The sequence below is a fragment of the Puma concolor genome, unplaced genomic scaffold (genome assembly GCF_028749965.1).
Source record: "Puma concolor isolate L17-30 unplaced genomic scaffold, mPumCon1.1.hap2 unalloc_scaffold_35, whole genome shotgun sequence".
Lineage (NCBI taxonomy): Eukaryota > Metazoa > Chordata > Mammalia > Carnivora > Felidae > Puma > Puma concolor.
In genome coordinates this window covers 179,850-191,115 of record NW_028240242.1, presented here as the reverse complement: position 1 = coordinate 191,115, position 11,266 = coordinate 179,850, and the positions used below count along the sequence as shown (strand labels likewise).

At 53.4% G+C, this 11,266-nt stretch overlaps 1 protein-coding gene across 2 annotated transcripts; it reads right to left on the bottom strand.

The window, feature by feature from the left end:
- Positions 1 to 2,945: 2,945 nt before the first annotated feature.
- LOC147571258 (ral guanine nucleotide dissociation stimulator-like) lies at positions 2,946 to 10,169 on the bottom strand. Of its 2 annotated transcripts, XM_086696487.1 has the most exons (5): positions 10,071 to 10,169; positions 7,011 to 7,139; positions 6,539 to 6,653; positions 3,803 to 4,002; positions 2,946 to 3,200 (listed from the first exon to the last, which is right to left on the bottom strand). In XM_086696487.1, the coding sequence occupies exons 3-5, from the start codon at positions 6,560 to 6,562 to the stop codon at positions 3,137 to 3,139; spliced, it is 288 nt and encodes a 95-aa protein (XP_086552613.1). In that variant the 5' UTR covers positions 6,563 to 6,653; positions 7,011 to 7,139; positions 10,071 to 10,169; the 3' UTR covers positions 2,946 to 3,136. The 2 variants fall into 2 exon arrangements, with proteins under 2 accessions (XP_086552613.1, XP_086552612.1); XM_086696486.1 differs by lacking the exons at positions 6,539 to 6,653; positions 7,011 to 7,139; positions 10,071 to 10,169 and adding an exon at positions 6,020 to 6,285.
- Between the last annotated feature and the right edge of the window lie 1,097 nt (positions 10,170 to 11,266).

Genomic DNA, 11,266 nt, shown 5'->3' with positions numbered 1-11,266 from the left:
GACCTGCTGGGTGGTAGCAAAAGCTCTGTACGTGCTCAAGAATGTGAAGAGGTAGGAGGGGTCTCTACCCAGGAAAGCAGGTACCAGGTGCTCCACTCGCTGTACCAGTAGCATCCGGCCTCCTTCCATGGTCCATTCCTACAGAAAGGGAGAGTTTCGGTACACATGTCTCCTTGTGTACAGTGATGAGAGACAAAATATTGGAATTGGCCCGGTCATTCAGCTTCTGGAGACACAGAGTAAAGGATGATGTGTGGCCCCTGAGAATGCAGAAGGGGACAGGACTCTGCCTGTCCACTGTGGCGACATCCCATAGTACAAGACCATAGTCCTGGATGGATGCCCAACCTGTCACACTACTCGTGAACACAAACACAGTCACCTGCTGCACTCAAAGCCAAAGGAGTGTGAAGATGACACCATGTCTTGGGGGCCATTATTTCTTCAAAGAATATACATTTTTTTTTTGCCGTATGTATTTGTTGTTTCCTAGTTAGTTTTTTGGGAAGAGCAAGAAGGGGAATCCTGACCAGGGAGGGCTTCAAGCTGTCATTGCAGAGCCTGACTTGGGACTTGATCTCAAGAACCATGAGATCGCGACCTGAGCCAAAGTCGCCTCGGAAACTCGCCCATTGAGCCACCTTGGTGCCTGTCCTCATTATTTAAATCTTCCTTTTACTGAATACGTGTCACCTGTAGGAACCCTTCCAGAACTTTATACTTTACTGCCTAATAGATTAGCGTCAATGGCATATTGACGGTTTCATTTGGGTAGTTTTATAATACGCACGTTAGACCAATATCACCATGGCCAGTCGAGGAAAATGAAAGATTTTCAAGGTATTCGCTCTGGTCCAGACATTTGTCTTCTGGCTTCGGCTCTTGTGTCAAACCTCAGAGGGTCCCCATGCCAGCTAATGAAGATATTTCAAGTGGGGGCTTCACCTAATCTTGGTTCTTTGAGGACTATTCCTCTGTCATAAAAGATATTAGTGCCATTGAATATTTAAGCAATTATTAATCAGTCTCCTGTCATGTAGCCAGACACAACAGGCCGTGTTGTGTGTTTGCACACACAAGGAAATCCGAGAGGGGCTAAAGCAGCAGAAACCGAGATCGCTGGTTGCAGAGACTGGGGTGAGGGAATGAGCCGTGGGTGATTAGTAGTGCACGTGTCTCTGTGATGGAAATGTTCTAGGAGTACATAGTGGTCACGGGTGTAAAATCCTGCGAATGTACGTACTGATCCTTGAAGTTGTAATTTCACAGGATCAGAGTAAATTTTTTGAAACTTAAATTATGTTTTAAGTATAAACCGGTAGTATATAAGGACACCAAATACCCCTATACCCAATACTAAAATGACAAAGAACGCAATGACAAGGTCAGGGAATTCCTCCTTTGGGGCTGCAGCCGACATGAGCCGCTGTTGGGGAGCTGAGGCTGGTTGCTCAGCTGCAGGAGGTGGTTGCTCCAGCCCTTCCGTGACCCCGCCGGCTGGGGCTGGGGGCTGCTCGTGCTCTGGGGCCACCAAAGGGGCAGGTGGCTCTTCCAGCTCCTGACTGTCAGCCAGAGCTGGGAGTACCTCCTGTCCTGGTGGGGACGCTGCAGTGAGGGTCTCCGATTCTCGTACGCGCTGAGCTCCAGGAGAACTGGTGGCTTCAGGCAGCGTGGGCCGCGAGGCTGCAGTGGGCACCACAGAGATAGCGGGGGCTCGCTCCCCAGGCACGTCTGGACGGGGCTCTAGAGCTGCTGCCAAAGCTTCAAGAATAGAAAGTGTCATGACCGTGATTGCCATTCCATGGCAGGAAACCTCTCCCGCACACATTGTCATCTGAGTCAAAGAACCCACCAGGAGGAAATCTCCCAGACGGCAGGCTAATGGAACAGTGATCTGAGACTAGTCCCTACGCCTGGCCCACCTGCAGTCTCAGGACACGTGTTCTCCGTGGCATAGCCCGTCCCCTCCACACGCCCACATCTCCCACCCAGAGTCCTCCTCGCCCGGAGACTCTGGCTCATTGGGCTCACGGTGTTTCCGCCATGAGTAGAGAAGGCGGGCGCGGCGCTGCAGCTCGGAGCCCGGCATGTGGACCCTTACATACGCCCGCAGCAGCTTCAAGCTGGTGAAGTCTGGAGGCCGGAAAAATTCCTCGGGGTAGTGATCCAGCCAGGTGCCCAGGATGGAGGAGATGGCCCTGGGGATACAAAAGTAGCCAGAACAATCACCATGGGGTGTTCCTCCCACTGATGTCTCAGGACAGGCCTGTGGGACCCGGCCTCTATGCCTCCTGCTCCTGGATGTCCAGAGGGTGGTTCTATACGTTGTCCACCTGTGAGTTGGCAGTCCCGCCTACGAGAGACCTGGTCACTGAAGAGGGACCGTCAAGATTCTGTTTGACGGGAACCCCTTCACCAATGATGTGGTCGTCTCTGTCCTTCTTGGGGAAGCCAGCCAGACTCCTCGCTGTGTCCCGCTGCCTACCTGCCACTGGAATTCAAGTCCGTGCGTGAGTGGAGGGGTGGTGTCGGGGTGAGTGAGTGCCTTCACTGCATACCCTAGCGCTCCATGAAAATCTGCGCAAATACGGGACAAGGGGACTCTGTGTCTTACCTGGGCTTGCTGGGACCCTCCTGATGCCTTCAACGTGACGACCTGTGCCTCTGTGCTGCCTCATGCACTCAGTGCACATGTGGGTGTCCTCCCGCTGACACCGTTCTCCCATCGTGTGGGTGATATGTGCTCTTTGAGCCCTCACTGTGTCTCCTGTACCCTTGCTAAGCACGCACTGTGGATGTTCCCCAAGGTGGTGAGCGTGATGCTCCCCAAAACCGTTATTCTGGGTCCCCTGATGGGGGTCTAGGCAAGGCTGTGAGTGGGAGGGGACGGGGTTGGACTCTCTAAGGGGCTGACGCGGTCCTCTGGCGCTCTCTGGGGCCTCCCTGTGCCCACAGCCCATCCTCTACCAGACAGGACAGGACCCCTTTCCTTGCTTCCAAGAGAAAGCCCTCAGAACTTTGCCCTCTCACAGGACTCTCAGACGTGTGGGATGCTGGGTCCTGCAGCCCCTCCCACGCACAGTCTCAGCACTGCCCTCTTGGAGAAGGAAGGCCCTCCAGCCTGAGCTCAGCCTACTCACAGTTTCTCCTGCTCCCGGGGTCCGCCATCGTCCTCAGCCTCCGAATGGAAGCCTCCGTATCTGGAGGAGGCCAGAAGGACATCATATGAGCTGTCGTGTGGATGCTACGTCTTGTCCTATCCAGAGTCACTGACTGCTGACTAGAATGGAGCTCTGGAGGGGAGGGTACTGTCCGCTCTGCGCATTGGATCCCAGTGAGCTCCTACAGAAGTGCCTGCACCTAGTGGGGCTTCCTGCGTGTTTGAAGAATGATAGGGCCCCAGTCAGCTCCATCACACATATTGGTGTGGGTCTGGGCGTCCTGCTCATCCTGGGCATCCTTGACTGGTTTGAGCCAGGACTCAGACACACAGATAGAGCCTCCAATCTCCTTTTCCAATGGGAAAACAGCCCAACTCAACACCTGGCGACAGTGAGGGATGAGGCAGAGAGTTGATCGTGGGCAAGAGGACAAAGATGACCCAGCAGAGACGCAGCCCTGCCAGCGGAGCCTTCCACAGGCCAGGGTGACTTTCCCTGCAGTGCCCCCACTGAGGACCTGGAGTGTTTCCACCCGGATCAGAGGCACAATGTGAGACGCCAGGACGTTTGGTGACTTTCCTGAGACTCAGAGCTTTCAGGGGCTGAATCACACACTGGGCTGTGAAGGGCAGGGTGCTCACCTCATAAACAGTATTTCCAGGACCTGCTGGGTGGTAGCAAAAGCTCTGTACGTGCTCAAGAATGTGAAGAGGTAGGAGGGGTCTCTACCCAGGAAAGCAGGTACCAGGTGCTCCACTCGCTGTACCAGTAGCATCCAACTTCCTTCGATGGTCCCTTCCTCACGGTTCTCATTGTCGGGCATGGGTGAGATGTTCATACCCTGAGGTAGAACACAGGAGGGACACAGAGTCAGACACAGCACCATGGACATCAGGAGGCTTGGGGTCCAGAATGCAGACCAAACCCCCAAGCCGTCAGTGACTTGTGGCAAGAATGAGACCTGGGTGCCCAGTGTCTGAAGAAGGATGTTGGCATGCACACGAGAATTTGAGGTGGGAAATGGCTGAACACGTTAGGATCTCCGATCAGACATCCCCACAGGCGAGGGAATTAAAAGCAGGAATGAACTATTGGGACCTCATGAAGATAAAAGCTTCTGCACAGCAGAGGAAACAACCAACAAAACTCAAAGCCACCAATGGATTAGGAAAAGGTATTTGCAAATGACATATCGGACAAAGGGCTAGTATCCAAAATGTATAAAGAGCTCACCAAACTCCACACCTGAAAAACAAACAATCCACTGAAGAAGTGGGCAGAAAACATGAATAGACACTTGTCTAAAGAAGACATCCTGATGGCCAACAGGCACATGAAAAGCCGCTCAACGTCGCTCCCCATCAGGGAAATACAAATCAAACCACACTCAGCTATCACGTCACGCCAGTCAGAGTGGCCAAAATGAACAAATCATGAGACCATAGATGCTGGAGAGGATGTGGAGCAACGGGAACCCTCTTGCACTGTTGGTGGGAATGCAAACTGCTGCAGCCGCTCTGGAAAACAGTGTGGAGGTTCCAAACAATTAAAAATAGACCTACCCTATGACCCAGCAGTAGCACTGCTAGGAATTTACCCAAGGGATACAGGAGTGCTGATGCAGAGGGGCACTTGTACCCCAATGTTTATAGCAGCACTCTCAACAATCGCCAAATTATGGAAAGAGCCTAAATGTCCATCAACTGATAAGTGGATAAAGAAATTGTGGCTTATGTACACAATGGAGTACTACGTGGCAATGAGAAAGAATGAAATATGGCCCTTTGTAGCAACGTGGATGGAACTGGAGAGTGTTATGCTAAGTGAAATAAGCCATACAAGGAAAGACAGATACCATATGTGTCCACTCTTTTGTGGATCCTGAAAAACTTAACAGGAACACATGGAGGAGGGGAAGAAAAAAAAAGAGCTTAGAGTGGGAGAGAGCCAAAGCATAAGAGACTCCTAAAAACTGAGAACAAACTGAGAGCTGATGGGGGGTGGGAGGGAGGGGAGCGTGGGTGATGGGTACTGAGGAGGGCACGTGTTGGGATGAGCACTGGGTGTTGTATGGAAACCAGTTTGGCAATAAATTTCAAATATTTTTTTTTAAAAAACCATCAAGGAAAAAGAATCTCAGGTCAGATTGTTAGATGAGTATGCACGGCACCTCCCTGCATGAACAGCAGCGTCCCTGTGATTTCTAACAGTACAGTCCATTCTGGGTATCCGAAGAGAGGGACAGTACCTGGCAGAGGTTGGATCAGGATAATAGGACATGTAGGATGTTCAGTGCAGCACTGTGACATGGCAAGAGAAGGGAATGCTGTCACAATCCCCCATTTGTGAAGGGTTGAATGGGTGAGGTGAGTGGTCACATTTCCAGAATGTTGTCTAGGTGGTAAGGCCCTTGCTCCTGACTGGAGGGGCCCCAGGGGCGTGTTACTTGGCGACCAAAGTGCAGAGCATTAGACATAATGCACTGAGCCCCATGGCCTTTGGGTAAAAATCTCCCTGCTCCCACGAACGTGTGTCAGACGTGGAGAAGGTGTGGAAGGATGGTCGGGCGAACCGGGACACCTGGGAACGTTCGTCGGGGAAACGTGTACAACAATGCCAATATATTCTAGACAGAATGGGACGTGAAATGGTCTCACGCCTCTTCTCTGATCTTCTTCCAATTAAGTGGAGAGTGACGTTGTGTCTGGCCGTTGCAGGGGCTGGGCCCTGAGGGCATGTTTGGGGAGCAGATGGGGTTCCAGGTTCATCTGGGACCAGGAGTCTCCGAGAGCTACCAGGGGAGCAGCAGTGTGTTTTCTGGGCCCTGGGTGTTGGGTTTCCCTGGTACCTGCACTCACCCTGAGCCAGCGCGGCTTCCTGCTGATGGCATGGGGCTTCCTCCTTTCCTTCAGGGAAGTAGAGCAGGGGCTCTCATTCAGCTTCTCCTCCATCTGTGGCATGTGGCTCTGTAAAGACAGTGCCCAGCAGGCAGGCAGCCAGGCAGGCAGGCAGGCAGGCAGGCAGGAGTCCTCAAAGCCGTGTCTGCTTGCTTTCACTTGTCCTCAGACCCATATGAATTCATTCCAGGTACGACACCACAGTGTGCACTCACCTCCCCCACGGAGGAGAGAAGCAAGGTGGCTTGAGGGCCTTGGATTCAACCTGTTACAGGTTAGAGGCACCTCAGAGATCCCTTTTCCCTCCTTCCCAGCATGACACGTGCATCCACTGCCATCGAACCTGCTCCGGTCCCGGGGAGGACCGGCCCCCATGTCCCCCTTTCCCCGAAACAGAACATGAGGGGATGGGGGTGCCCAGGGAAGGCTCCGAGCTGTGACCTGACCTGACCTGGCCTGCTCTGGGCTGCTCTGTGTTACCTTATGTGACGTCCTGGAAAACATCGTGAGGCATCGCCAGCATGGGTTAAGGAAACCTCTGCAACCTCTGAGTAATCCTGCGCACTGGGGTTTCTGGCATCCAGAGCCCCGGTACCTGGGAAAACAACAAGAGAACATCCTAAAGTCTCTGGGTCTGTAGGCAAGTGAGCCTGGTATGGGACCTTCCTAGAACATGGGTGCCAGGTTACAGGAGTTCCAAGCTTTCCTGGGGCCCATTGTGAGCAAAGTGATGTCACTGCCTAGGATCCACCTCCTGAGTCCCCCTGTGGGATAACACCTTTGCAAATAGTCCTCTCTTTGCTGACTGCTCACCCCCATTCTCCATGAAATGTCACATCGGTACACAGTTCCACCAATGCACCCCTCTCCACAGTCCCCTGGGAAGGTCTGGGGCAGCCAGGGTCCCAGCTGTGAGACCTATCTGGGTTGAGACAGAACTCTTCTTTCTTACCTCTTTCTGGTCCCAGATTCGCGACTGTGCTTCTCAGGGATGGTCCGTGTCTTTTCCGCCCAATGGAGATCATTCTAGCATGTCCTCAGGATGTCCTCAGGATGTCCTCAGGCATATGTGGGATGATACCTGTGAAATTGGAGCAGCGGTGTCACCTGTTGGAAGTTTATCCAACCACATTGACTTCAACTTCTCACCTCCTCTGATTCTGCTGCTCCTCTGATCCCAGCCCACAGTCCTTCCAGGTGTGCGTACGTGCGTGAGTGTGTGTGTGTATGTGTGTTTACCAGTGCTTGTTTTCTGGGGTCCCAGAAGGTCACATCCCCACCTAGGGAAGGATGGCCAAACATTTCCTAGGAGCTTAGGTTCTCTACTTTCTAAAGCAATCCCTACAGAAGGGATTGGAGTCGGGGCCTAGTAGGACAGAACTCTCATTTACGTAGACTTTGTCAGTAGTGTGCCACGAGCCATTCCCTGCCTTTCCACTGGGTACATACGATGGGGACAGGGTGGCACTCAGTGGGTTGCCCTGGCCTGGGGGTCCTCCTCAGGGAAGAACGTGCCGGGATGTCTTCTGTGACGCTCCTCTTCAGCCTCACCCCCACACCACCTCCGTGTCTTCACCCAGTGACAGTAACACATCCTTTTTCAGACCCCCTCCGAAATCCTGGGTCGAATCCAGGACCCCATTGTGAGGACATGAAGTTGGGGTCATGCCCAACTTGGCTTCTGACTTTACACCAGTCTGTGATTCTGGGCAAGGCACTGACCCTGGCAGGGTCTCCACTTACTCCTCCCCTCAGTGGCTCCCTGGGATGCCCACATCCTGTCAACACATCCTTGTGGGATTTCCTTCCTGGAGTGTGGTATGGACGTAGTGTTTGATTTCTGTTGCAAAGAAGATGGCACCGTGACCCCAGACCAAACAAGTTTAGGTGATAAAATGTGCATGGCACGGCCACGTGCTCACTGTCACTCTCTGTGTTGTCTCTCAGCTCCTGACAGTGGGGACCAACCCCCGTGTTGAGTCGTGACATGGACAGGTACACACAGCCTAGCCCTGAGAGACAACGACAGACAGGGAAGAACTAAGGCACTCGATGTGGACTGAATCCTGCCACCACCCTGAAGTGGGCTCAGGGGTTGAGTGAAGCAGGTTCTGTCTGAGTGATGACAGCAGCCCCAAGCTCCTGAGAGGCTCTGGCAGGAGCGCTCAGCTGAGCCCTGCTGAACTCCTGGTTCCCTGGGCCTGTGAGGTGGGAAGTTGATGGGGAAGCCAGTAAGGGTGGGGGAATATTGTCCCACGGCGCTAGAGCAGAGTAGGGACAACGTCCTCCTGCCCCAGGCCCTGGCCCTCCTCACCCTCCCTCTCTGCTGTCCTCCGCAGCTCTTTCCGGTCTCCCCGGTCTCCTTTCACACGTCCCCTCTGAAACAACGACCCCTGCCTCCGAGTGTCCGCCGCACTGTGCCTTCTGCCGGGCTACATACCCTCGACTTGTGCAGGGCTGACTCGTTCTTGCACTGCGGCAGGAAATATTAACGTTTCCTCAGCACAGCCTTGTCAGACCCTCCCCTGGGGGAGCTCAGGACCCAGTTGTCGCACCTTGAAGTTTTCTATGGAGTCCTTGCTCATGTCATTCCCATTTTTGTTTCGTGTTCTTTCCATCTTCCTGGCTAGACCTTGAACTCCTAGAGGGAAGACGTGGCTGCCTTACCAGCACTGGCACTATGTGAATGCTCAGATGCTCATTCCCGGGGGCTGACTGAGGACGTAAAGGGATCCCACCCACCAATTAGCAGCTCAGTCATCGTAGCCTAATTTACCTGGGTCATTTTCCAATACTTATTTTATCGTATATCTGTTGAGTCCACTCTAGTCGTAATTTGGGGCGTGAAATCACACTCCAAGATCAAGAGTCTCATGCCCCACTGACTGAAACAGCCAATTTTCATGGAACTAGACTGATCTCTAAGTTATCTTGCGGGTTAACATTTCGTACGTGTATGAGCTTATGCTGAATTACCAGAGAACGCGCCACATTTCTAAAAGCATGTCCCCATAGATTTCCTCACATGACAGAGCTGGGTGTGTGTTTAGATTGGAGACTAAAGTCCTTCATGTGGTCACTGAGGACCCCAGAGTTCCTCCATTTTGTCCCTTGTCCCTCCCGAGGATATCAGGTACTTGCACAACCAGCAGCACAAGGGGCGATAAAGGGGAAAGAGAACAAGGAAATGCACCTGGGAGCATGTTATCAGCCTGGTCTAGAGTGCCTAAAATATCCACCTTTTCACTGATTCCTTGTTTTAAAGGCACGGATTTTTAAGTAGTGATCTGTGAGAACCTATGTCGCACAAATCGTAGAAAATGCATCCCTACAAATGCACCACAAAACACACGAAGGTAATTCCTGAGCTGCAGGAAAATATTCTTCCTCCGGGACACATTGTATGAAGGAAGTAAGAAGAGTAAACATCTATGTGTGTGTTTGTGTGTGATGTCTACATATTAATGAATATGACCTTGTATCGCTATCTCTGAATATCTTTAAGAAGTGAAGGATCATTGACTTTTAAATACAAGAATTAGGAAAACAATAAGTAAAAAATCGTAATTAGTGAGTTTACAGACATATAGTAGTAAGATATATGAGAGTCTCGGGGCGCCAGGGTGGCTCCGTGGGTTGAGCGTCCGCCTTCGTCTCAGAACATGATCTCACGGTTCGTGGGTTCGAGCCCCGCATCGGGCTCTGTGCTGACAGGCTGTTTCCGTTTCTGTGTCTCCCTCTCTCTCTGCCCCTCCCCCACTCACGCTTTGTCTCCCTCTGTCTCAAAAATAAATAACCATTCAAAAACATTTAAAGAAATTCCATTAAGATCTAGGCCAGTAGAAAGTAAACGACTGGTGGTTGAGAAGTCAATGAAGTGCCTCTTAAGATGGATTGTTTTCAAGTACGAAAACTCATAAACCACATGACCGCAAGTATAGTGTAAATATTGAAACTGCAGCCCAGTTAGCCAGTTAAATGGGAAGAATTCCATATATCTGTGTTCACTTACACTTCGCCGACCAGAGCAGGGTCTGGTACACCTTGCACGTTCAGTCGATGCTTGCTGCACAATCGCATGGGTGATGGCCTCTCTCTCTCTCTCTCTCTCTCTCACCAAAAGAAAGAAACGTTGAAAAGCAATGGAAACCCAAGAAAAGAAAAATGGCACGGAGGAGTTGGGATCTGAGGCACACTGTGAAGAAAACACGGGGGTTGGGAGGTAGTGGAGGTGGACAGGCGGTTCCACAGAGTTGAAGGACGTGCCACAGTCAGCGGTGGCAGGGTGGACTTGAGGGTGGGACCGCTGGTGGTGCGGTCCAGGTAGGGCCATGGGAAGGGCATGCAGAGCTGAAAAGCACCGGCCTTTCAAGGAGAAGGGAGGTGGAAGGAGTCTCGTGTGCCCAGCGTGTCTCCCTGTCCCTTAGGGCTGCCCTTGCGGTCACGGGTGACGAGCGAGGAGGGTGCACGGCTGTAGATGGCCACGGTTGGCGGGAATGGGAGGCAGAGTGAAGAAGAAACACAGAGGCCTAGGATGCAAGAGGGATCACTGGGTTCACGTGCAGCCACGTCCCTGGGAAACCAGCAATGCAAAAGGTTCCTGGGTCTCTTGAGGGGTGACAGGGAGGTGTCCACCTTGGGAGGAGACACCTGCCGGTCCCTGTCCCACTGGCCTGGTGTCTGGAGCCCTCTGCCTGGCTCGCGGCTGTCAGGCTGGCGGGCAGTCGGTCAGAGCATCTGGTGGGCACAGGGAGGTGCGGTGGTGCAGACCCTGGTGCCCAGGAGCTGTGCCCCCTGTGGGGTGGCGGGGGTGGGGGGATGGGGCGGCTTGGATCCTGGGCCCAAGCAGGTGTGCGGGAGCGCGCGCGCGAGTGCGCGCATGCGCGTGGGCGCGCATGCGCGTGGGCCAGGGCCGGAGCCTGGAGAGGGACACAGCTGAGGTCTCAGCGGTGCTGTGAGTTGGCTCCCAGCCCGCCTGCCGCCCCAAACCCCCAAGTGTCTGGGCCAGCCAGGGACTGACGCCCACCTCAGCCCCCGACCTGGGACATGCTGCTGCCTGGCGCCTGCGACCCGGCAGCCGTGGCTTTGGCGGTTGGGGTACCGTTAGTGCACGCGGGAGCGCTGGCGGGAGCGCAGGCGGGGCCCCGCGTGGAGAAGACTGGGAGCCATGAGCCTCCAGCCTCGGAGGGTGGCGGCCCTGCTGCTCCT